We start from the raw sequence: 26,786 nt of genomic DNA, 5'->3' as shown, positions 1-26,786 counted from the left end.
CAATCAAGTGACCAGTCACTCAATGCCACAACACAACCTATCACAACCCAACACTGCTGGGTGCTCGTTTAGCTGAGCACAGCAGCGTGCAGAGGCAATACACGCCCCGCCCCCCCGCCCCCCCCTAATTGATTTTCCTTTCCATTTGAGAAATGACAGACCGCACCAGTCTGCAGCCCAGAGCTGTTTGATCGTCTTTCTTTTACCTTGTCTGGTCTGTTGAATAGGGAGGGGAAAGTGGGGCGAATGCGGGTTGGGGTTATTTAATTAGTCATTATAAACAAAGCAATTTAATAATGAATGCAAATGCATGGCCTATATTGAAAACATAATTATGCAGAGAGAGTGGATGGCAGGGCTTCACCGAGAAATGAGGCAACATTGCCACCTACTGAAGATGGGCTGTATGTGCGGTTACAGTCACGTTTTCATGGCGACTCCCTGCCGGTCTTCTGGCTAAATCTGAGACTTAAAAATAGAACCTTAAAATCTACTGCCAATTACAAGAAGAATGTAAAACTGAAAAAAAGATCGCCACTAAAATGAATGTAACTGTGTTTGACTGGGCTGATTTAATGAAACCATAACATTTCAAGACCTCTAAAACTCCTAAAGACGTTCAAGACTTAAAGGTGATCTTGATCTTGAAAGGTGAACAGTAGTTATTCCCATTATTCAGGAATAAGACAACCAAATTCCAAGTTTGAAATGTGCTTTACATTTATTTAGTCTTGAAAACAGAAGATTTACTGTATATGAAATATGGTATATACACAATGCTTTTAACCAGAAAGGCACCAAGACACACAAGTCAGTTACATGAGGACTAATCCTTCTGTCTGGCTCAAAAACAACGTAGACGTGGATCAACACGAGGTGTGAAATAATAAATCCAAACAAAATGAAAACCATATCACTTTAAGAGACTTTAAGTTCTCTGTTCACAACGTAACAATCTTTATTTGAATGGTTAAAAGGCTAATAAGACAATAGTGGTGTTGTGATAGCTAAAATATATATTATTTATTACATAAATACGATAGTCTTAATGTAGCACATTTTATGTCTGTATTATTTACTCCCTATTGTGGCTACACAGTCCACTGTGTGTGCAAGGGGGAAAACAATGTGAGAACATCCTTAAAACAAACTAGAACTTCTGTTAAACTTGAAATTCTTATTTAGAGCAACTTACACGTTCTTAATAAATTATATTTTCTCAGTACAAATGTGAGATTATTAACTATTAGAAAACAAGAGCCATGTCCTTGCCGATGGTTAATGCTTTGAAGTTGAACTATGGTGACAATATGGCTGTGATTGTCTTGACTTATTATGTGTGTATGGGACCTACCATGATTGTAGTGCTGTCAATACCTTTGGCCTCACAGACGGCTTGAAAATTCAGAACCAAGCATTTCCCCACACTCACAAGTCCACTGAGCACTTGAAGGCCTTCAGAACCAGGCATTCTCCCACACTCACAAGTCACTGAGCACTTGAAGGCCTTTCGCTCCGAATAGGAGCAGTGCGACTGCGACAGTGCCACAGATCGGACGCCCAACGCCTTGTTAAAGCTGGAAGTTGGCACTCTTGAGACAACTGAGACTTGCATTGGATCAAATATTCTGTGTTCGATCGCCATGGCGGTCAGAGCGGCAGAGCAGGTCAGTTTGTTGTTTTGAAGAAAAGTGAACAGGTGAGGTAACTTTCCCCTAAGCCTTTACTGGTATTAACCCCAGTGTCGAGCTGGCAGCAGCACTCTTCCTCGTCCTCCGTCTCCTCCTCTCACATTCAGAAGCCAACGCCTTAGTCAAGCCCTTGGACCACGATGGCGCCTCAGATCCATCCACAATCCTCCAACTCTAATGAACCACAACCACAAACGTGCGGTGATATGATATTGAAAAAGTAATACAAACGTGTGGTGTAGGTGTCTTAGGTACCTGGGATTATAATGACTCTTGTTGCTTTGTAAGCCATGAGGAACATACTGTTAGCACCATTGCTCTGCCCATAATGGTTGCGGGGGAAAAAACGTGAGCACATCTCTATGAAGAAATCAAAGTACTTCATCCGGATCCTCTCCTGGATACACCAGTGGTCCCGCCCTTAGTGATGTGGCTTCTTTATGATTGGTCCCATGGGGAGAGCTGCGCGCAGCATTCTGAAGTGAGCATCTGTTCTCGTTCTTGTCTACTTCCCGTCACTTGTTGAGGGCGATGGTGACATACGAGGTGGGAATGTAGCCTTCGTCTCCGTTGGCCCTGCGGACGCGCGTCCAACCGTCCCCTTTGTCCTCCTCTACCACCGCCAGCACCTCCCCCTCCTGCATGGCGATGGTCCCTTCACTGGCACCTGGGTGGGAAAGGAACAGTGTTGGGCAAGGTACTTTCAAAATGTAATGTACCACATATTACTAGTTACTTCCATTTGAAAGTATTAAGTTACTTTACAATATTACTGTCTGTGTAGAGTAACTTGTTACTTATTACACTACCTTTGCACTACTTTCACCAAAATAACAGCAGTAGCAGAGGGACGTCGCCGCCCCGGAACATCCCGAAAAATAATTTCAACCCGTCTTGAAGTCAGTGTAAACCGTCCAAAATTCTAAATGTTATAGTTTTCCTTTGTTATTGTCAGCTATAGTGGTTATTTGAATAAAAACAGACAATTTGATTAGGAAATGATTGTTTTTTATTTAAATACTGTATGTGCTTTGATTTAAAAGAAATAACTAAATTTGTAACGTGTTACTTGACAAAGTAACTGGTATATTACTGAAATGATATTGGTAATAAGTTATATTATTGAGTTACTGCTAAAAGTAATATATTACATGTAATATGTTACTTTTGTAATGCATTACCCCCAACACTGGAAAGGAAGGACTAAATAGTAGTAAATTTCCCCATGCCAGTTTCTGAATGAGACGTTTTAATGAGAAGAGGAACACTTCAGAGCCTACTGAAGACCTACCAGGAAAGTTGTACATGGCTGTGCATTTGCCAATGGGAGCAGTCAGTTCTTCCTCCTCAAAGTCATCGTCAAACTCGGCATAAATGGCTTGCGAGGCATCAGGAGTGCTTTCGTCGGAGTGGGCTCCATCCGGGCTGGAGAGGATATGGTTAGTCAGGTGGTTTTCCCGTACAAATCAGACGCCACTTCAACGTGACGCATATGCCTTTTAGTCAAGGGCGACTACACATCGGCGGCATTCAGAGTTACCTGTATACATCGTGAGCGCCGTTGTTGTTGAACGTGTGAGATCTGTATCGCAGCGTATCTCCTCGACCTCCTGCCTCAGACACCCAAGTCTATGAGAAAAGCAAAGAGACGAGAGGAAGAGTTTAACATCTGTATCGCCGTTTGTTCCGAGTTCACTGTACATAAATATGTTGGATCAAACAATGGTGGTCCTGAAGACCCCATAATAGGTTAGGGTGAACATTGGAGGGCCTGAATACCTCACAATATTTGAGTTGGAACAACAGGGGGGCCTTATTATGACCTCATAATATGCTAGCAGGAACAAACATTCCCTCATAATGATGTGGGGTCAAACAAAAAGAGGTCCTGACCTCATACTTGCTGAGCTCTCCCCTGAGCCGCTCCATGTTCTGGGACGTCTGGTTGATCTGAGAGGCCAGACTGGCAGGGTCTCCCATTTGAGGGTTTTTCTCATAAACATCCTTCATCTTCCCCAGGGCCTCACTAGAGAGAGAGGGGAGGAGGGGGTGCAGAGTGAGAGAGGAGGGAGGGGCGGGGGGGCAGAGTGAGAGAGGAGGGAGGGGCGGGGGGGTGCAGAGTGAGAGAGGAGGGAGGGGCGGGGGGGGCAGAGTGAGAGAGGAGGGAGGGGGGGCAGAGTGAGAGAGGAGGGAGGGGGGGCAGAGTGAGAGAGGAGGGAGGGGTGCAGAGTGAGAGAGGAGGGAGGGGAGCAGAGTGAGAGAGGGAGAATGAGAGTCTTGGTAGAAATGGGTTCCCTGCAGAGCCCAGGGCTGCTGGGTAAACAATTCAAACGCTTGCCCACAGACGCTGCCGAGTTGTACACACACTGATGTGCCCTGCATGAATATTACATCCACACTCCCAGCAGGGTGGTTGTTAACACAGATGGTTATTAATACGCAAAACAAGTGGTGCCCCCCACAAAGCGCACACACCTTTGATCCACTTCCTTCTGCAGCTCTTTGCCAATTTCTTCTAGTTTCTGTTGTAGCCTCTTCCTGCGCTGTTCTGGGGGCAGGTGAGCAAAGTCCTCCGTGACTGTGGGCTGTGAGAGTTCACACAGGAAGGGAGGGTTAACACTAAACTCGCCCTCACAGTAAAGTACACCAGTTTCATGTCACCAGTAACCATGGCAGCAAAACACACACGCAAACACACACACGCACACACACACACACACACACACACACACACACACACACACACACAACACAACACAACACACACACACACACACACACGCACGCACCTCAAGAGGAAATCGAAGCCTGTGGTTTGGGTTCAGCTCACAACGGACAACTGACAAAGTATCAAGTTTCATATCCTTATGACACATTGGTTGTGCTTAAATTAATGCAATGATGGCGATTCAACTGTGAGCTGAACACAAAACCAGTAGTTTTTCACCCGTGAACCCGGCAAGTACCACGTAATTTAGCACACCCCAATCATTTTCCAGTCCGAATTTCAGACAGAAAATTTCAGACAGTTCAAGAAGTGAAGTCTCTGATGGAAATAGTGCCGACGTTTCCCCAAGAAAGTAGAAATGATGATGACAATCAATTCAAAATTGGGTTCTACATTTCCTGGGGTGCCATCAAGCATTCCACCACCAGGTGGCCACCTCTTCAATACTAACTCAGGGGGACAGACCTTCTGCCAGATAGCATGGAGCTGGATGCTGCATGTTGGTTAGCAGAAGTAGAGCACAGAAACACCAACACAGCAGTGAGCTGATGATACGGAGACTTCGCTACCTGAAGTAAAGGAAAGGTGGCCATTTATGTGTGACACCCCCCTTAACACCCCCCAATATTACCGTGGTCCTCTCTGCAGTAAACCTCTGAGGGAGAAAGAGACAGTATGTGTGTACAGTAAAATATCCTTAGAAATGGTTGATGGTTTCCACCCTAAAACAGTGTGCATTATGTTTAGAACATGATGCAATGTCAAAACCAAAAACAGTGCATTCTATAAACATTTGAAGTCGTGATAAGAGGGGTTCTGAGCTGTGAAATCTACATTGCACACGTGAGAATTCATACTGTCATTCATTTGAAGAACTCAGTCATTCCTGCAGAGGGAAGAAAAACAGGATGATGCGCCACCCCAGGATGGGGCGGAGGGTCTCCCGGGCATCGCGCCCATCACCTCTGACCTTGATGACTCACCGATCTCCGGAGGGTCCGGAAGGAGGAGATTCTGGGTTTGACTGTCTTATTGATCTCCTTCAAACAGTACGACAGGGGGTCCCGGCCAAACTTGGGGGAAGAGGGTCCGTTAGCAGGCGAGGGGGCGGGGGGTGTCGAGAAAGGAGGGAGGAGCGTGGAGGGAGAGAGCTGGGGTGGGGAGGACGGGGCGAAACCGGGTACCGCCACCCAAGGATCGAGGTGTGCAGGGGTGGGGTGGCGAGAGGGGCAGGAGGGGGAGAGAGGACAGGAGGGGGAGAGAGGACAGGAGGGGGAGAGAGGACAGGAGGGGGAGAGAGGACAGGAGGGGGACAGAGGGGAAACAGGGCAGGGGAGGGGGAGGGGGGGGGGGACAAAGACAAGGTGACAAGGGAAAGAAAAAGACACCGTCAACACCTTAAAGCACACCACATAGCAAGGAAGACAACACTGGAACAAACCCAGCACAGGAGGAGCCCTGAGAGCATGACAAAAATACACACATACACACGCACGCGGGCACACACACACACACACACACACACACACACACACACTCACACGCCCATGAGCAAACACACACGCAAACGAAACACAGCAGCAGACCAGAGTTCCCACACCAGTGCCACAGCAGCCCAACACAAGCCAGGATGAAGGCTAGAGTGAGCCTCAGTGAGCCACCTGAATCATTAACACGCCCCGTGAAGAATCATGTCCATAGTTTAGAGTTGTTTCACAGACCCTGACCCGACACTTCCCCTGCAGCCTGACCTATATCAATACAATATCAATAACAATTAAATTGGCAGGAGTAATGTAGGTTATTATAAATAGCCTCGTTCAATTACTGCAGTGGCACTGCGCGCACACATTTTACGGGCTGGAGGAAATGTATGCCCTGTGTGACCTCTCATAAGGAGGTTAAATTAAAAACGTGCCGCAGTGAACGACTGTGTTCTGGTTGGCTAATCCATCAGTGTCAGCTGAACGACTACATGGAGAGGGAGGGGTGGGAGCTATTAGCTAAATTACACAGACAGACGATACCTTCGAGCCTCTAGGTAACTACGGCAGTCTGAAGCCGCCCTACAACAAGTTCCCTTGTGTCAGAACTCAGGGGTTGGAAGTACCAGGAGGACTATCATTATGTGCACGTCATCTACTGGGAAGGTTCTACTTTTCTTTGGAGTTATGGGGCTCTAAGTATAGGAGAGCAGATCGTCGGGGGCCAACGTAAACCAAGAGTTCACTCGGGCCGATGCAGGACACAGCTCCCCATATTCAGCCCCGCCTCCTCCTACAGCTACAAGCCTAATTGGGAGAGCATGACGATGACACAGAGCAGTGCGCCACACACACACACACACACACACACACACACACACACACACACACACACACACACACACACACACACACACACACACACACACACACACACACACACACACACACACACACACACACACACACACACACACACACGGGAGAGGAGAGAGCACAGCCAGGAAGACATGCAGAAACAGGGGAGGCGCTGAAACAAGGGGACACTGCAGCGAAGACAGAGGGGATCACTTAGTGCTGGGGGCGGGGTGGGGTGGGGGATGAGGGGGGGGAGGCAGTCAGCTGGTTAGTGGTCAGCTGGTTAGTGGTCAGCCACTCATATCGCGAGATAACGTCCCTTTGCGATACGATCCACAAAAACCTCCCAACGTTGGCGAAACTCTCGAGCCAAGCGGGGGCTTCGCTCACGAAGCGAACGGAGCCGAGGCGACGATAACATCGACAAGATGAAGGTCTAATTGGATTGGCCCCGGGCCAGTTTTTCTGACCCGTCAAAACCTGGTGTCATCCCCCCAGAGTTGGCACAAAGATTGTGATTGTGATGCGAGATATAATAGCAGGTTCTGGACGGCATAATGGAGGCAGTGTGTTTGTTGGATGCCTGGAGAGGGAAACTCAATGTTGTTTGTGCCCCGTGCTGATGAAAGCACAAGCACAGCAGAATGCTGACTGCCAGTTGACCTATTGGAAACCACACTGCAGAGAGAGAGAGAGAGAGAGAGGGGGGGGGGGGGGGGGGGCTTATTCACTCACAGCCAGGGACAGAGTCATGCAATTGACCTGTTCTAGAAGTGTGTTCCTGTGTGTGTGTGTGTGTGTGTGTGTGTGTGTGTGTGTGTGTGCACTACACCGCATGCATTACACTGAGCTTTAGAGATGAGAAGGCATGTGTGTGTGTGTGTGTGTGTGTGTGTGTGTGTGTGTGTGTGTAGCCACAGCCACAAGTCCATCATGGAGGCTCTCAGTAGAGGGGGGGTTTCCTGACTGCTGGCTCCTCCTTAGCTCAGACAGTCTGCCTCACTCACAACTCACTGGCATCGCCCCGCACGGAGTCACAACTCACTGGCATCGCCCCGCGCGGAGTCACAACTCACTGGCATCGCCCCGCACGGAGTCACAACTCACTGGCATCGCCCCGCGCGGAGTCACAACTCACTGGCATCGCCCCGCACGGAGTCACAACTCAAACTCACTGGCATCGCCCCGCACGGAGTCACAACTCACTGGCATCACCCCGCACGGAGTCGGGTGCTAATCCGACTCGACTGCTCATCGATCTTCACATGGGCTCTTGTCTACCTTTGATGGAGGGCTTGCTTAGGCATTTGTTGTACAATTTGCGCGATCGCAACTCAAACGTCTCCTCAAGTCAGTGCGAGGCCAAATCAGATGACTAAACTAGCCTGTGGTGCTCTGCTGCCGTGGTGGAGGGGGGCCCTACCTTACTCCTCTTGCTGAACAGCCAGAAGTTCTTGTTCCTGCCCTTGCCCAGAAGGTCCATGGGGCCTTTGGGGGTGCCCAGGCTGCTGTCAGAGGAGGCCCGGTTGATGCCCTGACTGTAGTCCTCAAAGTCCAGGTCCGCGGGACGCTCAAAGCCCGACTTGTTCTGTTCTATTAGAACCATGGAGTCCTGCATTAGATGGAAACATGGATAAGAGCAACGAAACAGTTACAAAGTATCTTCATTGGACCGAGATATTTACATCTAAAACAAATAGATAGATAGATAGATAGATAGATAGATAGATAGATAGATAGATAGATAGATAGATAGATAGATAGATAGATAGATTTTATCTATGTGTCACTCTTCAATGTACAGGGTCAGAACAAAACAACAGAACAACAACAAAAAAACAAAAACAAAAATGATTTAAAGTCCCTGGAAACCAGAAATATTTTTTTATTAGTTAGCATTTTGAGTTCATCACATCACAGGAACCTATGTTAACACATTGAGTGCCAAGGACGTCTGTGGACGTCCTAAAAAAAAATAACGAGGAGTGCCAAGGACGTCTGTGGACGTCCTAAAATCATAATTCATATTAGGGCTGTGGCGATTCACTTATCTCCCGATTCGATACTATCACGATTCTTGGGTGCCGATTCGATTTATATTGCGATTCTTAAGTATTGCGATTCTACGATTATTGCGATTCGATATTACGATTTATTGCGATTTTTGTTTATTTTTTTCTTTTCTTTTTTCAGTTTGTTTGCTTTTTTACACTAGATTAGAACATGGGAAAAGTTGAATCATACACTAGAGACTGTATATTATATATCATGAGTAGGGCTGGGCGATATAGTTAAAAACAGGGGCGGACTGGGATCATAATTCAGGCCGGGCATTAGATACCAAGCAGGCCAGGCCGATATGGGCCAACGCGTGTGAAATTTGGGCCGTTTGAAGCCAGATTTGGGCCGTTTGAAGTCCAATTTTACAATGAGATGCACCCACTTTAACCCTGAAGTGTAATTATTACTTCAGACTAACTAATAAAGTAATAAAACCACTAGTAAACCAGTAGGCGGCGCCTGGCCTGCTGTTCAGTGAGTGGCCTGACTGCAAGCACAAAAAAAAAAAAAAAAAAAATTTTTTTTTTTTTTTTTTGCGATTATCGATTCTGGAATAAAAGATCGATCCAAAAAATCGTGACATTAAAAATCGCGATACTTAGGTGAATCGATTTTTTCCCCCACCCCTAATTCATATTATTCCATAATTCTGCTGTTTAAGGTCGTACCCAGCCAGTGAGCATGAATCCCTTCAAGGGATCACACGGCGCCACCTTAAAAATCGACACGGGAGCTGCGCCACCCACCTCAGATCCTTTACTTTGTGCAGGAGAAAGCGGAAAAGCCGTGATCAAAGACGAGACACCGATGCATGCTGCAGCCAGAGCCACACAGATTGCTCTGTCCGCAGCCGACAGTTGGCTACGATCCGCGCCCACAACTGAGCTCCTCCACCTCTGTCTATCCGCCTGCACATAGTCTCTCCACACGACCACCCGCCAGAAAGGCAGCACTCGAAGCCGAACGGCCAAACCCCCTCCCGCAGTCCCGTTTGCCACTTCCTCGTCGCGCTGGGATCCGCCCGGGGAAAAAACGGAGGCAGCAAAAATGACTGACAGAAAGACTGTGTGCGTGTGGGGAGGAGCCCGCAGCTCAGGGGTGGAGAGGGGGGGAGGGGGGGGTGGGGCACGCAGGCTGCACAGAACTACACCATGTCACCACATCAGAAAATACCAGCCAGAGTCAGCGAATGTGCCCGAAATTAGAGTGCAAAAAGTATTCATAAAAGTGACTTTATCTTGAAAAGTAAAAAAAGACAGCAGAAAACCCTTGAAAGTGCTCTTCTTTCAGAGGCTGTCATTTCATAATGGAACTGTCTAGAAACAAAATTTCTTCTTTGAAAGAAGCAGGAGTGTCCAATGTTTCATTAGAGTCCAGTCATTAGAGTCCAGCCCTAATAGAAAAAATTCTATAGCTGTTTTCAACTGAATGGAAGTGAATCTGGCACAGGCTCCAGACAATTTTACTGAAGCGCTGTGGCACTCAATGTGTTAATAAGCCACCAGCCAAATTTGAACGATGATGAACGTCGCAAAGTATATCAATTTAGGTTTGACAGTCATGGCAACAGTCATGAGAATCAATTAGATTTTAGAGTGTATTTTCTCCTGCGGACTGTTAACGGAGAGAGAGAGAGAAGGAGAGAGAGAGAGAAGGAAAGAGAGATGGAGTGTGTGTGTGTGTTCGCACGTTGCTCGACGCATAGCACAGACAGAGAGGGTTTACAGAGAGGAAGAGATCTCTGCGCTGCGAGTGCACAGCGCTACTGTGTGTGTCAGTGTGTGTGTGCGCGCGCGTGCGTGCATGCGTGTGTGATTCGATTAAATCTTATGACGTGATAAGATCATGCATTTTAGCACCGCGCGCACCGCTCTCTTCAATGAGGAAATGGAAATCCAGACCTTGTAGAAAAGTGGCGATTTTAAGGCTTTGGGTTGAAAGTAATGGCTCATTCTTTCTGAGCCACACAATTACTCACATAAGACCCTAAATAACATAGTTAGAACGTTTTTGTGGATTTTGGTTTCCAGGGACTTTAATAAAATAATACACATAAAAGCTAGAATATACAGTAGTATACATACATATACACAAATGTACACACATAAGTACATACATTCATACATCCATGTTGTGTAGCATTTGTTTGGACCAACTCACATCCCTTTCATTAACATTGGTGCCGGCTTTGGTGATGCCCTCCAGGCACTTGCCGATGATGGGCATCACGTGCTTCTCCGTGTCTGAGAACAAGACGTAGCCCTCTGCCAACTTCCTGACTCGCTTCTCCTCCATGTCCTGCAGGTTCTGGAGAACACACACAGCAGCAAGCGCTCACACACATTGCTACAGCGATCACAGTGCCACAACTCAAAGCTCCTCTATGCGGGGAGGGAGAACACCAAGATGCAGGTATAGACCTTATTCCATTGACGTCACTCACGTACGGGCACGCCCACACCCGCCATGTTCTCGACATAGCGCAGCAGCTCTTAAGTGACAGCCTATGTAAGAGCAGCGTTTATAGGAAGCTAGCCGCCGTTAGCGTTACCTGTATCGTTCCAATTGTGTTCGGATGGTGACTTGCGTTAGGCATGGCTGTAGTAATGACAGCAATAAAGTCCCCGTGGTTTGTCTCTACCGTCCACAGACGTGAAGGGAGCGAGACTGGGGATACGTCAGCAGCACAGGAGATGTGTGGATAGTTAGGAGAGACAGGTGAAACTTTCTGACAGCTCCTCACAGCAAAGTCTGTTCACCTCGTTTTTTCTTTTGTTTATTATTACAGGCATTAACGGCAGCATACAAACAACAACTCTGAGGGTTTTTATTGCTGTCATCACTATCGCTATTTTGTAATGGAACAGAAACGACAATAAGGCCGTTACTATAGTTGTCAGCTGCAGGATGGTATGTCAACAATATGGCGCTGTCCGGGGTTAGCGAATAAGGTCCATTTCACTTACGTTGAAAATGAGTGGCATATCGTTAAAATAGAACTGGCTCTGCTCCTTGTTGTACTTCTGGAGCTGTGCGGCGTAGTCGTTCTTACAGTCCTCCGCCACGTGCGCCCTCATGTGAGCCTGCTGTTTGGCCTAGAGATGCACATAACACAGCAAATACAGCTTAAGCAGGTGGACCTGATGCTACTGCTGAGGGAGTCAAACAGAAAAGTGTTTGTAATATTGATTTTGAGTGTTACCTTCTCAACATCTGCCTTCGTGGCATTGATGTCTTGATCGGTTCTCTCAGCATACTGTGCTGCACGCTCTGCTTCTCGCCATTCCCTCTCAAAGCGCTTTTTACTCTGGTTTGCAGAGAGAGAGAGAGAGAGAGAGAGAGAGAGAGAGAGAGAGAGAGAGAGAGAGACCATGTTCACGAGCTGTACTGCGCTCTGAGGCCGTTGTCTGAATGAAATATGAAGAGGTTCTACTATTTTCAGCACAACGTTCTTCACTGTCTTCGTAAAAGGATGGATGGGGTTTGGGGCCTTGGGACAAAGAGGTGTAATCGTCACTAAACATGACTTGGATTTATGAGGCTAAAGTGGGGAAGTGTACAGCAGGGTTGGTTCTCTTTTCCGCGTTACCACTCCCATCTGTTTTTACTATAGACAAAATATACAGCCGCCTGACCAAACACACTGACATTCACTGACAGTGAATCCTTTCTACTCATTAACGATGCACCCAAACTAAGGGCAGACAGGGACACGACAAATAAACGATAGCTTTCGTTATTGCAAGAGAAAATGTATTTATGGTACTTTTAACATTTTTAGGAGAATCGTTCAAACCTAAATATAGACTAAACTTACGTTGTCAAGCTGCTTATACGTGCTCTCCAAACTCTGCTGGGCTTTCTTGGCCTCCGACAGATACTGCAGACAGGCATAAACATAAAGACAATAAGGAGGAGGAGGTAGTGGTGGGGTGGGGGGGGGGGTCAGATGACAGAGAAAGACAGCGCTGCCTAGTGGCAAACACTTCTTAAGTCAGGCAGTCAATGGGGGGGAGGGGGGACAGAATAAACAATGACCTCCATAGGCCACAAAACAAAATAGACAAGAAAACAAATAGCGCTGTGTCTGTTTGAGACATCACGTCTGCAGTGAGGGTCGGTACGCAGCGGCTGCAGCGTTCCGCATTCCAAAGCATTCCTCACAGAGAAATGACACACCACTACTGTGACCATGCCTCCCCCGAGAGTCGGAGGGAGGCGTCCTTCCTGCCCACAACAGTGGGATCTCCGCATCGCCACTCCTCCCACCCGTGACACTCCCCCCCCCCCCCCCCCCCCCCCTCAGCATTGTGTGCCGTCTTCTAGACGGACTTGGCCCGCCCTGGCCCCGGTTCCCCTCCCCTCTCTCGACCCGGCTCACCGTCTTGCGTTCCTGCTTGAGCTCCTGCAGGTACTTGGTGAGGTCGATGCAGATGTTCATCATCATGTTCTCGGCGATCAGCTCCCTCTGGCCTGCGTAGTCGTTCATCTCGTTCAGGATGTCCAAGAAAGACTGGAAGCTGGAGAACCTAGTTCAGAAGAGGAGGGGAGGGGAGGGGAGGGGACAGGAGAGGGCGCGGGCATGAGAGGCACAATGGATGGGGCAACTGATAAGAGCTTCCATACACAGGCTCAGAGAGGAGTCAGCGTTGGACCAAACACTGATAAGAAGCTCGTGACTTCCTGTTTCCTGCTTCCTTCTAGGGGCATTTACATGGCTCCCACTGCGGCCCCACACTCCGGCATGGATGACACCAATAATGACACCATTCCAAATGTTCTATTTAAGTCAGTCCAGGTCTTGTTCCCTCCTTTATACCTCCATAGTGTGGAACGCAGACAGACCCACTGAAGTCAGCAAAGCCTGATAGATTGTTCAACAAGTTAATGGTGCCAGGAAACAAACACAATTTGGTCCAAAAAGCAGGATTTTGGCTGACATTGCTGCTGCGCAGCGGAATATATTTCCTAGAAGCAAAAATGCAGTTACTACTGGAAGCTTAAAAATAGCTCCGGCCTTCTCAATGTTGCCAGGAGGAATGTTTGCCCTCAAGCCCACAATGGCTCACCTGCACTCGGGCTCATCTTTGTTGCCTCGTTTTAGGTTATACTTCTTTGACAGGTTCCTGTGGACAATGAAAGAGGATCATCAGATGGACACGTAGACAGATAGATATGTTGGTAACACTCTGCGGGACATGAGCGAGTCAAGATGGATGACAGATGAAGGCGGCTCACAAAACCATTCTCATGCAACCGCCGGCTTTTTTATAGGATGGGACTCAAAGCAAAACAGTCCAGCATGGTCATTATTAAAATAGCTCCTCTTCTCCTGGTCCTCCTCCTCCTGTCACTCTCCCTCTGACCACATCCTGTCTATCATGTGCCAGTCTACTCCCACTTCCTCTTCAGCAAAGCTCAGCGCTAAACAGATGTGGGAGAGAGAGGGAGAGGGGGGAGAGACAGAGAGAGAGAGAGAGAGAGGGAGAGGGAGAGGGGGGAGGGAGACAGAGACAGAGAGGGAGAGAGAGAGAGAGAGAGAGAGAGGGAGAGAGAGAGACAGAGAGAGAGAGGGAGGGAGAGAGCGAGGGAGGGAGACAGAGAGAGAGAGAGGGAGGGAGAGGGGGGAGGGAGACAGAGACAGAGAGAGGGAGGGAGAGAGAGAGAGAGAGAGAGAGAGGGAGAGAGCGAGAGACAGAGACAGAAAAAGAGAGGGAGGGAGAGAGCGAGGGAGGGAGACAGAGACAGAGAGAGAGAGAGGGAGGGAGAGAGCTGCAGCTGGAGAATGAGGCCAGTGTCTCTGAGACAAGTTCAATTCTGTCCCAAAGTAGTCATAAGACCCTCACATTTCATAAATAGCATTTTAACATGTACACACACACACACACACACACACACACACACACACACACACACACACACACACACACACACACACACACACACACACACACACACACACACACACACACACACACACACACACACACACACACACACACGAAAGCATTTGATAGAGTTTATACAGGACAACCATGACTGGAATGAGACCTACCTCAGTTGCTTGGCATAGTTTTGCTCTATCTCTGTCCTCTCCTTCACAAACTTCACATACTTCTCCACCAGCTCCAGGCCAGACTGTGTGTGCTTGTCAATGATGTCATACTGGTCCTGGAGGGGAAGGAGTTCAAGAGAGACAAACAAGGAAAGTATGTTAGGATCTATGATGCTAAGTTAGATACAGAACATCATGTTAACTACTTAGCTAGATAATAAATGGGCATGCTACTCTGGCTGAGTCTGAGGTTATCTAATTTAATACAGACCCTCAGGGGTCCTTGAGGGGGTTCCATCATGGGGTCTCCACTCCCCAGCAAAAAAGGGGGATAATTTATTTTCACTATAATACTGTACCATCCATAAGTAACACAATGACACAATGTAGGACTATGTTGGTCCCATACTTTCTGTAAAACCAAAATCCTATCAGATTGGAGGCCCTGGGACAAACACAAACCTTATCAAAATGGGGGGTCTGTGGTCTAATTTGTGTCAGTTCCTTGGCGTGAAAAGATTTGAGAACCACTGCTTGTAAGAAGATCCTGAATGCATGATGGTAATAAAGTAAACACACTGAGGTCTCATTTGGTCCTGCGTCTTTGCATTCCATGAATGCTCTCTGCGTGTGCACACCTCCGTGACCTTCACCGCTTTCTCTCAATTTCCTCCCAGCATTAAATCATGAGGCACCCTGGTGCTGGAGAGGAGGAGAGGGGGAGAGGGAGAGGACAGGCAGCCCTGGTGCTGGAGAGGGGGAAAGGGGGAGAGGACAGGCAGCCCTGGTGCTGGAGAGGAGGAGAGGGAGAGAGGGGGAGAGGGGGAGAGGGAGAGAGGGAGAGGACAGGCAGCCCTGGTGCTGGAGAGGGGGAGAGGGAGAGGACAGGCAGCCCTGGTGCTGGAGAGGGGGAGAGGGAGAGGACAGGCAGCCCTGGTGCTGGAGAGGGGGAGAGGGGGAGAGGGAGAGGACAGGCAGCCCTGGTGCTGGAGAGGGGGAGAGGGAGAGGACAGGCAGCCCTGGTGCTGGAGAGGGGGAGAGGGGGAGAGGGAGAGGACAGGCAGCCCTGGTGCTGGAGAGGGGGAGAGGGAGAGGACAGGCAGCCCTGGTGCTGGAGAGGGGGAGAGGGAGAGGACAGGCAGCCCTGGTGCTGGAGAGGGGGAGAGGGAGAGGACAGGCAGAGGACACAAGGTCACGGCCGGGGTCACACCTCTCAGGCAGGAAACAGGAGGTCCTCCTCATATCCTGCAGTACCGTGTGTTTTTCAGGCCTAGCTTCCAAATCATAAACCGCTGGCAGAACACAATCGCAGAATTAGCTGACGTCCACATACTTTTTCTATGCTAAGGAGGAGGTGTGTTCTTTCTTGTTAAGGAGGAGGTGTGTTCTTTCTTGTTCCTGATTTGACCCAGGCTGAGTACTTCATGACACCTTCGTGCTGAGACAAGCCTGTTGAGAGTGTGAGAGATGATATCTGAGCCAATCCTCCCTCACAGCACCTCCTCCACGTTCTCTGTGTGGTGTTGACTTTATAGTACTGAGGAGGTCACAGCACCTCCTCCACGCTCTCTCTGTGGGGTTGAGTTTACAGTACTGAGGAGGTCACAGCACCTCCTCCAAGCTCTCTGTGGTGTTGACTTTATAGTACTGAGGAGGTCCCAGCACCTCCTCCAAGCTCTCTGTGGTGTTGACTTTATAGTACTGAGGAGGTCCCAGCACCTCCTCCACGCTCTCTGTGTGGTGTTGACTTTATAGTACTGAGGAGGTCCCAGCACCTCCTCCACGCTCTCTGTGGTGTTGACTTTATAGTACTGAGGAGGTCCCAGCACCTCCTCCACGCTCTCTCTGTGGTGTTGACTTTATAGTACTGAGGAGGTCCCAGCACCTCCTCCAAGCTCTCTGTGGTGTTGACTTTATAGTACTGAGGAGGTCCCAGCACCTCCTCCACGCTCTCTGTGGTGTTGACTTTATAGTACTGAGGAGGTCCCAGCACCTCCTCCACGCTCTCTCTGTGGTGTTGACTTTATAGTACTGAGGAGGTCACAGCACCTCCTCCAAGCTCTCTGTGGTGTTGACTTTATAGTACTGAGGAGGTCACAGCACCTCCTCCACGCTCTCTCTGTGGTGTTGACTTTATAGTACTGAGGAGGTCCCAGCACCTCCTCCACGCTCTCTCTGTGGTGTTGACTTTATAGTACTGAGGAGGTCCCAGCACCTCCTCCACGCTCTCTCTGTGGTGTTGACTTTATAGTACTGAGGAGGTCACAGCACCTCCTCCACGCTCTCTCTGTGGTGTTGACTTTATAGTACTGAGGAGGTCACAGCACCTCCTCCACACTCTCTGTGTGGTGTTGACTTTATAGTATTGAGGAGGTCACAGCTCCTCCTCCACGCTCTCTGTGGTGGTGTTGACTTTATAGTACTGAGGACTGAGGAGGGGGCCATGTCTGAAAAACATTCCTGACAAGTTGGGCCATGCTGTTCTTTAGCCTTCAGGTAAAAGCAAGACAGACAGAGACAAAAGGTAAATGAATGACACAAGCCTGAGCTTAATTACAGACCACATTCAAAACGCCTGCAATTTATCTGTGCAATAAGGCCTAACCCAGCGCTTCTCAAACTCTTTCACGTCAAGGACCCCTAAACGGACACAAATTAGACTACGGACCCTGAAGGAAAAGGTGTGAAGGAAACGCTATTGTGTCGTTTCTTTCAGAAACTGTCCTCGTGTAAAGGGCCCTTAATCAGATTTTGTCCCAGGGTGGGTCCCCATCTGATAGGATTTGAGCTTTTATTGTGACGACCCTCCCACTCTCCTGGCCCTGCCTTGCAGGAGTCTGGTGTTGGGGTCTAGGCTGATTGGCAGTGCACTCATTGGGCATAAGAAGACCTTCAGACCATTCAGTCACTCTTCCTCCTCACAAATGCACCTTTTGTTCTGGTCTTTTGTTTAATGTAGTTTGTGTTGTCTAGCTATTTTCCCTTAATTTTACTTATTAAGAATACTTTTTTGATCATCTACTTTGGTGTATGGCTCCCCTCATTTGTTACTTCCGTGAGCCGGGTTGTAACATATGAGGGGAGTCACACACCAAAGTAAAAGTTGAACACAATAGCCTAATTATTTAACTAAAACTAGGGGAGAACAACTAGACAACACAAACTACATTACACAAACCAAACCAACAGAGTAAAAGTTGCATCAGTGAGGAGGGAGAGCGGCTGAATGGTCTAGCGCAGGCATGCCTAAAGTCCGGCCCGCGGACCGATTTTAAGTGGCCCTCAACTTGTCCCTCAAAATATACTATATGTGGCCCTCTACACAGTATTGGTTAATCAAACAAGTTCAATTAGCATTTTTTACTTTCACCTAACAATGACAACACTATCATACAGTTTGTAGACAAGCACCAAGTAGGAACAACACAGCCAGAACTAATGTTTTCAGATGGTAAACAAAATCCTTAGAGTACAATTCTATTCTTTGTGATTTTTTATATATTTTCTATAACCTACCCCATAAGCGAGAAGCAGCTGGCTGCCGGCCCCCCGTTATTTTCACATTATCTAATCTGGCCCCCATTCAAAAAAGTTTGGACACCCCTGGTCTAGCGGTCTTCTTAAGCCCAATGAGTGCACCGGGCCCAGGTGCACCCAATGATCCTAATGACCCCAACACCAAAGCTCCTGCAAGACAGGGCCAGGACAGTGGGAGAACCACTGGCCTAACCGATGCAAAGTGTTCAGGTTTGAATTCCCTGTCAATTATGGAGCAGAGCTAATATTGGTCAATACAGCCTACCTACTGTACCTACCTACCTACCACTGAAGATTTCCCACTTTTCTTTGGTTGTTTTGTGAAAGATAGATTTCCTGTTGGAATGAAGAATGACCCTCCCCCACATTTGACTTGCAAATAGAAATGGTGACAAAAGCCTAGACTGAAATAAGCTGCAAGCAAGACCTCCCTTGCATCACTTTGCTCACACACATATCCTGCTTACAGCTAGAAATGTACAACTAACCGGTTGGTAAACAAGCTCAATGCCAACAGCAGCAGTTTAAAATAACTAGATCAGGATTAGAGTCGTTATTGGAGAAACGTATGATGAACTGCCGCCACCAAAAGACCTCAGGCAGTGCAGACTAGAGGCAAAGACTTTTGTTTTCTGCAGCAACCAAAGTGTTTACTGATAACACAAGTCAGAAATAGCCAAGTGTTGAAGGCAGCAGCAAGTGGGAGTACCGAAATTAGCTTTGTACACGAAGGCGAACAACAGGAAAGAATTAGCCTACTGTATTAACTGTGTAAGTACGGCTGGCCTGGGCAATAATAACATAATATCATCTTATCGTCTTTCAGTGGAATCATAATATCATCATGATATGAAGACATTTTGAAATCTTTGATACACAATTCTGTTGTCTAAATTGACGTTAACGACCTAATTTGATTTCCAAACTGACAAATTCAAGTATTTTAACTTGTATATTAAATTATCTTTATTGAGCAAGTGAAGAGTGTGCGGGTGTCCCTTCTTCTTCATAGTACGTATACTCCACCAATGCACCTCTCAAAAAGACTATTCAGATGTGCAAGAGACTTGATGACCAAGGAATATTATTTGATATTTTGTTTTGTTTGACATCACACTAACTGATTATTATGCAGTTCTTCAATGCAGTGAGTATCAATTTGAAATGTAACATGATTTTGAATGCATAAGCTAGCTAATGCTATATTGTGATATAATATACCGGTATTCATTCTTATGATTATCATATTGATTTAAATCATATTGCCCAGTCCTATGTGTATGAAAAGTTCAGATAGGAAAGCTAGGGGAAGTTGGAGATCAGATTGTGAAATGTGAGCAGACACATACTGTAGAAAGCAGAGATAGTAAACAGCAGCTTAAGAGCAGCCCTGTGGTGTTGTGGTCCAGCACTCAGCGGGCTGTTGACTTTACAGGCCGCTGCACCAGGCCACAGATGAAGCGTATGACAGGAGGAAACTCAGATAAGCTCAAACAGCAGACATCCCCTTTATCCCAGCATCCAACTCAGGTTTCTACCCAGGTCCTCACTCTTAACACATTGACTGCCAGCCGTTTTTTTCTTGCTGTAGGTAGCTTCTGCCAAGCCGTTTTTTGAGGATTGTGGCTCATTTTACAAGAGCCGAGGATTATTTTCTGCTTGGAGTTTGTGAACATACAATATCTCAAAAGTACTAATAGAATGTGTACTTTCTCTGTCTAAAAGAGTTAGTTTGTAGAGTTAGTAGTTATGTAAGCATTAGCAGTTGAATACAGCATGGTTTTAGCATCAGAAAAAATATTCAGAGATAAACGGCTTTTTGTGAAATTCGATAGAACTGTCACTTTAACCATTCATTTTTGGCTCTCTCTCTCTCTCTCTCTCCCTCCCCCTCTCGCTCTCTCTCTCTCTCTCTCTCTCTCCCTTCCCCTCGCTCTCCCTCCCTCTCTCTCTCTCTCTCTCTCTCTCCCTCCCTCTCGCTCTCCCTCCCTCTCTCTCTCTCTCCCTCCCTCTCGGGAGGGAGACGCACTAGGTTTAATCCTAGTGAGAGGGGGAGAGGGAGAGAGAGAGAGAGAGAGAGAGAGGGAGGGAGGGAGAGAGAGAGAGCGAGAGAGAGAGAGAGAGAGAGGGAGAGAGCGAGATGGAGAGTTGCTTCAACTCCTCCCTCTTCTTGGCTGCAGCGGCCGTCACAGTCTAAGTGCTTTGCTGCTGCCTGTGCCTGTCTGCACGGCCGCTGTTTGAGGAAGTCGGCATGGACTTGCTCGCTTCTTGGAGTTTTGGTTGAGAGAAGCTTTTGCGATTCTGGTCATATTTATGCTGCGTGTTTCAAAGTGTGTTCCAACTGTAATCTATTATGTAAATTTGCAATCCCGCATCGCCAGCAATCAGCGCGAAAAATAAAGCGTTTTCCCCCATCAATTTTCATGAGAATGGCTGGGGTGAGAATGGCGTGACAAGTTAAAAAAAATGCTTTCCTTCCTCTAGCCAGGAGAGCATTGTTGCCACTTAGTGGGTCAGTGGAATGGGTTGTAAACGTTCGGTGGCTCCAATAATTATATAAGAGATGTAAAAGGGTTAGATGCACAACCCACCGTCAAAAAAAAAAAATCGATGCCAAAAACGTGTAAACACGTTGTTGGCAGTCAACAGCTGGATTCTGAAAACGTGTTTACACGTTGTTGGCAGTGAATGTGTTAAAAGTAATAATAGAGAGCCAAAGTCACACCCTCTTCCGGGTTAGGCATATGCCAAGGGTTTCATCCATCATTTATTTTTCCATAAACATTTCATAAAACTTATAAAGAAAAAACGTTTTGGTTCGAGTGAAATGTTTTATGCCTCATCTCCCCTGATTCTATAGCGGGATCGCTTGGTTTGTCCAAGTAAAACTATTTTTATAAGCATCTGTCTATCTACTGTATCTATCTATCTATCTATCTATCTATCTATCTATCTATCTATCTATCTATCTATCTATCTATCTTTATCTATACATTTGGCAATGTTTCTCTGTTCTGTTTAAATTTTTTTCTTATGTCATAAATCCCTGATGATTCCTATGTCATAAATCACTGATGATGTCATCAGTGATGTCACTTGAGCAATTGTGTGTCACGTGTCATCAGTGTTTTACAAAACTAGTGCTCGATTCCTAAGCTCGCTCGCCGAGCTGGCCCTGCAGCTCGCATTCGCAGCTCGGCTGCTGTATGGCCAATGAGACCAGCATCACTGATGACATCACTGATGATGTCACAGTGGGGTTTATGACATCACTGATGATGTCACAGTGGGATTTAATATGACATCACTGATGATGTCACAGTGTGATTTATGACATCACAGTGGGACAGAGAAACAGAGAAACAGACAGAGAACTAGCTCCCATTTATGATGATGATGATGATGATGATGGCTGATGACTGATGATGATGTCTATGGAAAAATAAATGGTGGATGAACTCCCTTGGTTCGTATGCCTAACCTGGAAGAGGGTGTGACTTTGGCACTCTATAGAAAACACTTTCATGTAAATAAATTTGCATTTTGCTCTTCTCTTTCACACACACATTGTGTGTATGTATGTCCAGTGCTTCCTGTGTCCATGTATGTATGTAAATGTTTCTCAGCTTGAGCGCAGTATTGGATACAATTAGAAATGAACCCTATAGCAAAGTGCATACTGTATTATACAAGTGGATTATTGGCAACTGTATTAACAAATCTGTAGTAAAAAGAGATTAACGCTTAATCTCTATACAAATGTGATACTCGATACTGGCATACATTCAAATTCTGTACTATTTATCAGTAGAAGCGCTGGAAAGTAGCAGCATTCATTGGTGCATCTCAAATATGAATTGTGACTGCTTGTTTCAAAAAAGGATGTCCCCATCTGAACAAACAGCCAACTTCCTTATTAATGGCTTAAACGTTGTCACGGTTTCCAGACTTGACGAGAGTCTGGTTAGGACCAGACAAGCACTGACGGCTGCCAGACCACTAGAATTTAATTTACCGTAGCAGCCACAGACAAAATCATCGTTAAAGACCCGTCAACTGGGTTTGTCCCTAACTGTCTTTTTAGCTGCAACCAGCAGCTCTATGAGTCACTCTGTGGGTCGGTTGGTCCACAAGAAGTTCACCACCCTTTAGCGGGCGCAGTTTTCACTTTTCACTTTCACCCTAGGATGCTGAAATTTGGCATGGAGGTGTACTTCAAGTGTGTGTGTGTGTGTGTGTGTGTGTGTGTGTGTGTGTGTGTGTGTGTGTGTGTGTGTGTGTGTGTGTGTGTGTGTGTGTGTGTGTGTGCGCTTGCGCGTGTGTGTGCATGTGTGTGTAAAGGTGTGTGTTGTGTTCATACCAATTGGCTAAAAGGGAAATGTGTATATGTGGTCACACAGCTATTGCAAATTCGTGCTTGTTTATAAATGGTTGGTCTAAGATTGTGTGCTCTCTCCAGCAGCAACACATTCTTGTTTGAAGCAAGATAATGGCAAGACAATCAAACATGAGGGAGGATGCTACAAAGAGACAATGAGAGAAAGGGGATCTGAATAGCAAACACTGGTCACTGGTTGTGATTTTTATTTAAAAAAAAAAAGAGGCTAATTTCTGCTTGAAACAACAGCTTGTACTCCGGCTATTCCATTACTATTTGGGTGAGAGGTGGGACAGCATCGAACCTGCCATGAAAATCCCATGCGTCTTACTCTCCTCCATTTTTAATTGGTAAGCTACAAATTTGAGTTCAGTCCTGTGAGTGAATTAGCATATAAACCTTCAAAACAAGGAGGAGATGAGTTATTCTTGAGGGCATAGATATACAGTAACAGTAACAGTAGGTGGCGTAATCCAAGACTCTCAAACCCACTGCCCTGCCTCAGCAACACTGTAGTCCTGATGCCGGCCTTGTCCAAATCTGGCTACATCTGTTGCGTCCTCTACCCGTCATCTTCCAACACTTCCAGTAATACCAGAGAGAAAACTGGCATCTTCTGAATACCAAATAACTTCTACAGGAGTCACCCTGAGAAGTCACTAACCTACAAGGTCTGGCTGGATGTTTCTGCCCTGAGTCACCCTTAGGGGCCTGGCCTGGCCAAGCCAGAGCAGTCACACTACAGTTCTCAGGTTTAGAGTGATGAAAAAGATTGGCCTAGTAACACTCACTATCAGAGCTATTGCCGAGGCACTGATCTTGCACACTGAAAACGTGGCTTAAAATAGCCATTGGATTACCGGCAAGGAGAGCAAGGGACAGATGCCATAGAGCAGAGCAGACTTTGGCCACACGGGAGGTCTCCCTAGCCAAACATCACCAAACAACAAGCATGAATTTGCAATAGCTGCGAGTCCACATATGCAAACTTTTGAAATGCAGGATGGCAGGGGCAGCCCACCCTACTCTGCCACCCTGCATTTCGAAATTCCCTCCCACCCCCTTTTAGCCGACACACACCCTTTACACACGTGCGCGCGCGCACACACACACACACACACACACACACACACACACACACACACACACACACACTTGACCTCCATGTCAAATTTCAGCCTCCTAGGGCTAGCTGAGGCAGTCAAAGGGTGGTGAACTTTTTGTGGGCTGACCGAGTGCCGACCAACCGACAGAGCCACCTATAGAGCTGCTGGTCACAGCTAAAAAATAAAATAAATAAATAAACAATTATGCATCGCTAGCTGGGCCTGGGCCGTGAAACAATTACACTAGCTGGGCCTGGGCCTTGACTAGCCCAGAACTTCTAGAGACAGGAGAGGAGGAGAGGCTAAATATAGACAAGGAAAAACTCTTATTGTGCAAAAACCTTGCCAAGAAATTTAGAATGAACTAATTTTGGTGTGACTCCAGAGTGAAGACAGAGTGCTGGCTCGGCCTAAAGGGCTACTACCTCTGAAAACAATTGAGAAGACCAGCTCTGAAGTGAGCACAAAAGATTCCTAAATTTGAAGACGTTTGAAATTAATCCTGGAGTATGGATGTTTTTCTGACTGCATCAAATTAGGGCAAAACTAATTAGGCTGTTGCACTGGCACGTTGGATGGAAAGGGGACAGGGGGAAGAGGCCTAGGGGGAGCCTCTGTAATGAGGTCAGAACCTCCCCGTCCTCCTCTTTGCAATGCTCCATTTACATAGTCCGGTTCCATGTGTGTGTACAATACATCAGCACTGTACTGTCATATCAACTGTAGTGATCAAGGTAATAAGAAGGCTACTTTGCTTTTGTTTGTTCAGAGATATGGGCTAGTCTCACTAGAAGCCTGCTCTCCACATAAGTGTAACTCAGCTTTAACATTGCATACGCCCCCCAAAGCCAAACCCACATAGATATGGCTTGCAGTCTGCTACTCAACAGTTTAAAACTCGTTGATTTATTACCAAATGAAATAGCCTTGTGTTTTCGCTGTATCACATAATAGTAGATAGTCCCTCACTTTACATGTCAACAGAGTTGACGCAATTAATTCTTATCACTAGAAAATGACAAATCAGTTTGAGAAAGAAACCTTGTCCTGGAGTCCAGGAATCACATTGAAATTCTACAAATATAACATTAACAGTCCAGGACCTGGACTGTTAATATTATTTGTAGAATTTCAATTACATTTCAAATAGATCCAACATATAATCTGGTCACGTTTCATTACAGGATGGAGACCTCTTACCTGTCCACTCCAGGTGGACAGACAGGTAAAAGGCTTCAAACTTCATGATGAAGCCCGTATCAAGGCAGCGTCTGGATTCGTCTCCATGGAAGCAGGGGGCGTTAGCCAAAACTGTCAACAGTAAAGCACCCTACTGTATGGAAATGACTTATATGATTGGGTAGCCTACAGCCAGCTTTTGAGCATGACATAAATCACAGCAAACAGTATCAACCGAATGCAAACTAACCACATGAGGTTCTTTCAAAATATATAAAATAAATGTGTGTTTATTGTAGAGTAGACTGCAAATGATTTTGCTGTAATGGTTGCTTGCATACAGTACTAGTGAAGCAGGTCATAGCTACAGTACACCACTGCCTGCCTGTATCTATAAATACATCTACTGACGGTGGAGTGGAGGATCTGGGGAAGCATGCAACAGCAAAGAGACATGAAGCAATGTATTTGAGCCCAGCCGGTTAAGATCAACTTTGAATCACTGTCCACAATGCAACAAGTCTGTAAGAGGGCTTTTGCTAACGGTTTCAAATTGAGGTGCTGTCCGATAATGGACGCGTTTTCATTAGCTGCCTGCTGCCTTTCAAAACATTCGTGACACAAGCGGGCAGCTAGCTTTTCACTGCTGCAGAGACGTGCATCGCATGTATCCCGCAAAGCCAAAGAGGTATTCCCCCCATTTTCTCAGCAAACACCGCTGAAGAAACGGCATTATTGCTAAGCTAGCCAGTTGGTGGACTCACCCAAAGCTCCGTGCCCCAGTCCATGTTCAGCTCGTAACGTTAGCCCGAGCTGTCTGTCTGTCTATCCAGAATACAAAGAACTTCTTCAAAGTTATCCCAACAACTCGGGAGGACGGACGGTTAATCCCGGGATGATAAATAATTCGTAAACCAGTACGCCCCTCTGCCTTTGGTTTCTTTAAGAGATAATGCAAAGTAGCATCATAATTAGTTAATTAAATTGGGCTGGCAGCCGTTAGTCTAGTTTGTCTAAATATTTTTCATACCGAAGGAAAGAGGGATAAACTAGCTTTCATATCCGCGTCACTCCCAAATCCTAATTCTTAAAGGGACAGTGCACCAAGGAATGCATGCAGAGGAACACTACAGCTGGCACTGCACTGGCACTGGCAGCAACAAAACATAACTTCCGGTATGTTACTACATTCTTTTGTTGTTTTAAAGTTTTCTTTAATTCAGTATTGCTACTGTATCGCTTGGTTCGAGCACCTAATCCAGGCAGTCAGGTGCCCTACTGAAGTGCCCTTGAGCAAGGCACCACCATGGGCACCACCAGCTCCAGAGGCTCTGAGCTGCAGCTGACCCTGACCTCTGACCTCCCTGATGAAGGGGTTAAGTGACAACAGAATTTCTCCACTGGGATGAAGAAAGTGATGTGATATGTAACATACTTTTTTTTGTATTTTACTAGGCTACATTGTATGTATGTCATATCACATCAGCGTCACATCTATCTATCTACCTATCCATCTACTGTATCTATCTATCTATCTATCTATCTATCTATCTATCTATCTATCTATCTATCTATCTATCTATCTATCTATCTATCTATCTATCTATATATATACACTGTATATATCTAAGGGAGCATGTGGGCAATGTTTCTGTTTCTCTGTTTTCTTTTTTGTCCCACTGATGATGTCATCAGTGATGTCATAAAGT

The 26,786-nt window shown here is 46.6% G+C and overlaps 1 protein-coding gene across 2 annotated transcripts; it reads right to left on the bottom strand.

The window, feature by feature from the left end:
- Positions 1 to 758: 758 nt before the first annotated feature.
- trip10a (thyroid hormone receptor interactor 10a) lies at positions 759 to 26,036 on the bottom strand. 2 transcript variants are annotated; one of them, XM_083649194.1, is made up of 15 exons: positions 25,842 to 26,036; positions 14,878 to 14,993; positions 13,892 to 13,948; positions 13,204 to 13,351; positions 12,640 to 12,702; positions 12,025 to 12,129; positions 11,789 to 11,917; positions 10,983 to 11,129; positions 8,185 to 8,373; positions 5,403 to 5,570; positions 4,167 to 4,276; positions 3,585 to 3,717; positions 3,232 to 3,320; positions 2,983 to 3,116; positions 759 to 2,358 (listed from the first exon to the last, which is right to left on the bottom strand). In XM_083649194.1, the coding sequence occupies exons 1-15, from the start codon at positions 25,863 to 25,865 to the stop codon at positions 2,207 to 2,209; spliced, it is 1,764 nt and encodes a 587-aa protein (XP_083505320.1). In that variant the 5' UTR covers positions 25,866 to 26,036; the 3' UTR covers positions 759 to 2,206. The 2 variants fall into 2 exon arrangements, with proteins under 2 accessions (XP_083505320.1, XP_083505321.1); XM_083649195.1 differs by lacking the exon at positions 5,403 to 5,570 and adding an exon at positions 5,051 to 5,074.
- Positions 26,037 to 26,786: the final 750 nt, after the last annotated feature.

Source organism: Poromitra crassiceps, assembly GCF_964638095.1.
Source record: "Poromitra crassiceps genome assembly, chromosome: 13".
NCBI lineage: Eukaryota > Metazoa > Chordata > Actinopteri > Beryciformes > Melamphaidae > Poromitra > Poromitra crassiceps.
The sequence above is the reverse complement of the archived record's forward strand: the minus strand, read 5'-3'. Positions and strand labels throughout refer to the sequence as shown.

Excerpts from the sequence above, each read along its gene's own strand:
- trip10a (XM_083649194.1), bottom strand. The coding sequence starts at position 25,865 with ATGGACTGGGGCACGGAGCTTTGG. Across the intron at positions 12,130-12,639 it reads CGTATAAGCAGCTTGACAAC|AGTAAAAAGCGCTTTGAGAG; the intron begins GTAAGTTTAGTC and ends TCTGCAAACCAG. Across the intron at positions 5,571-8,184 it reads TGTTCAGCAAGAGGAGTAAG|CTCTCTCCCTCCACGCTCCT; the intron begins GTAGGGCCCCCC and ends TCCCCACCCCAG.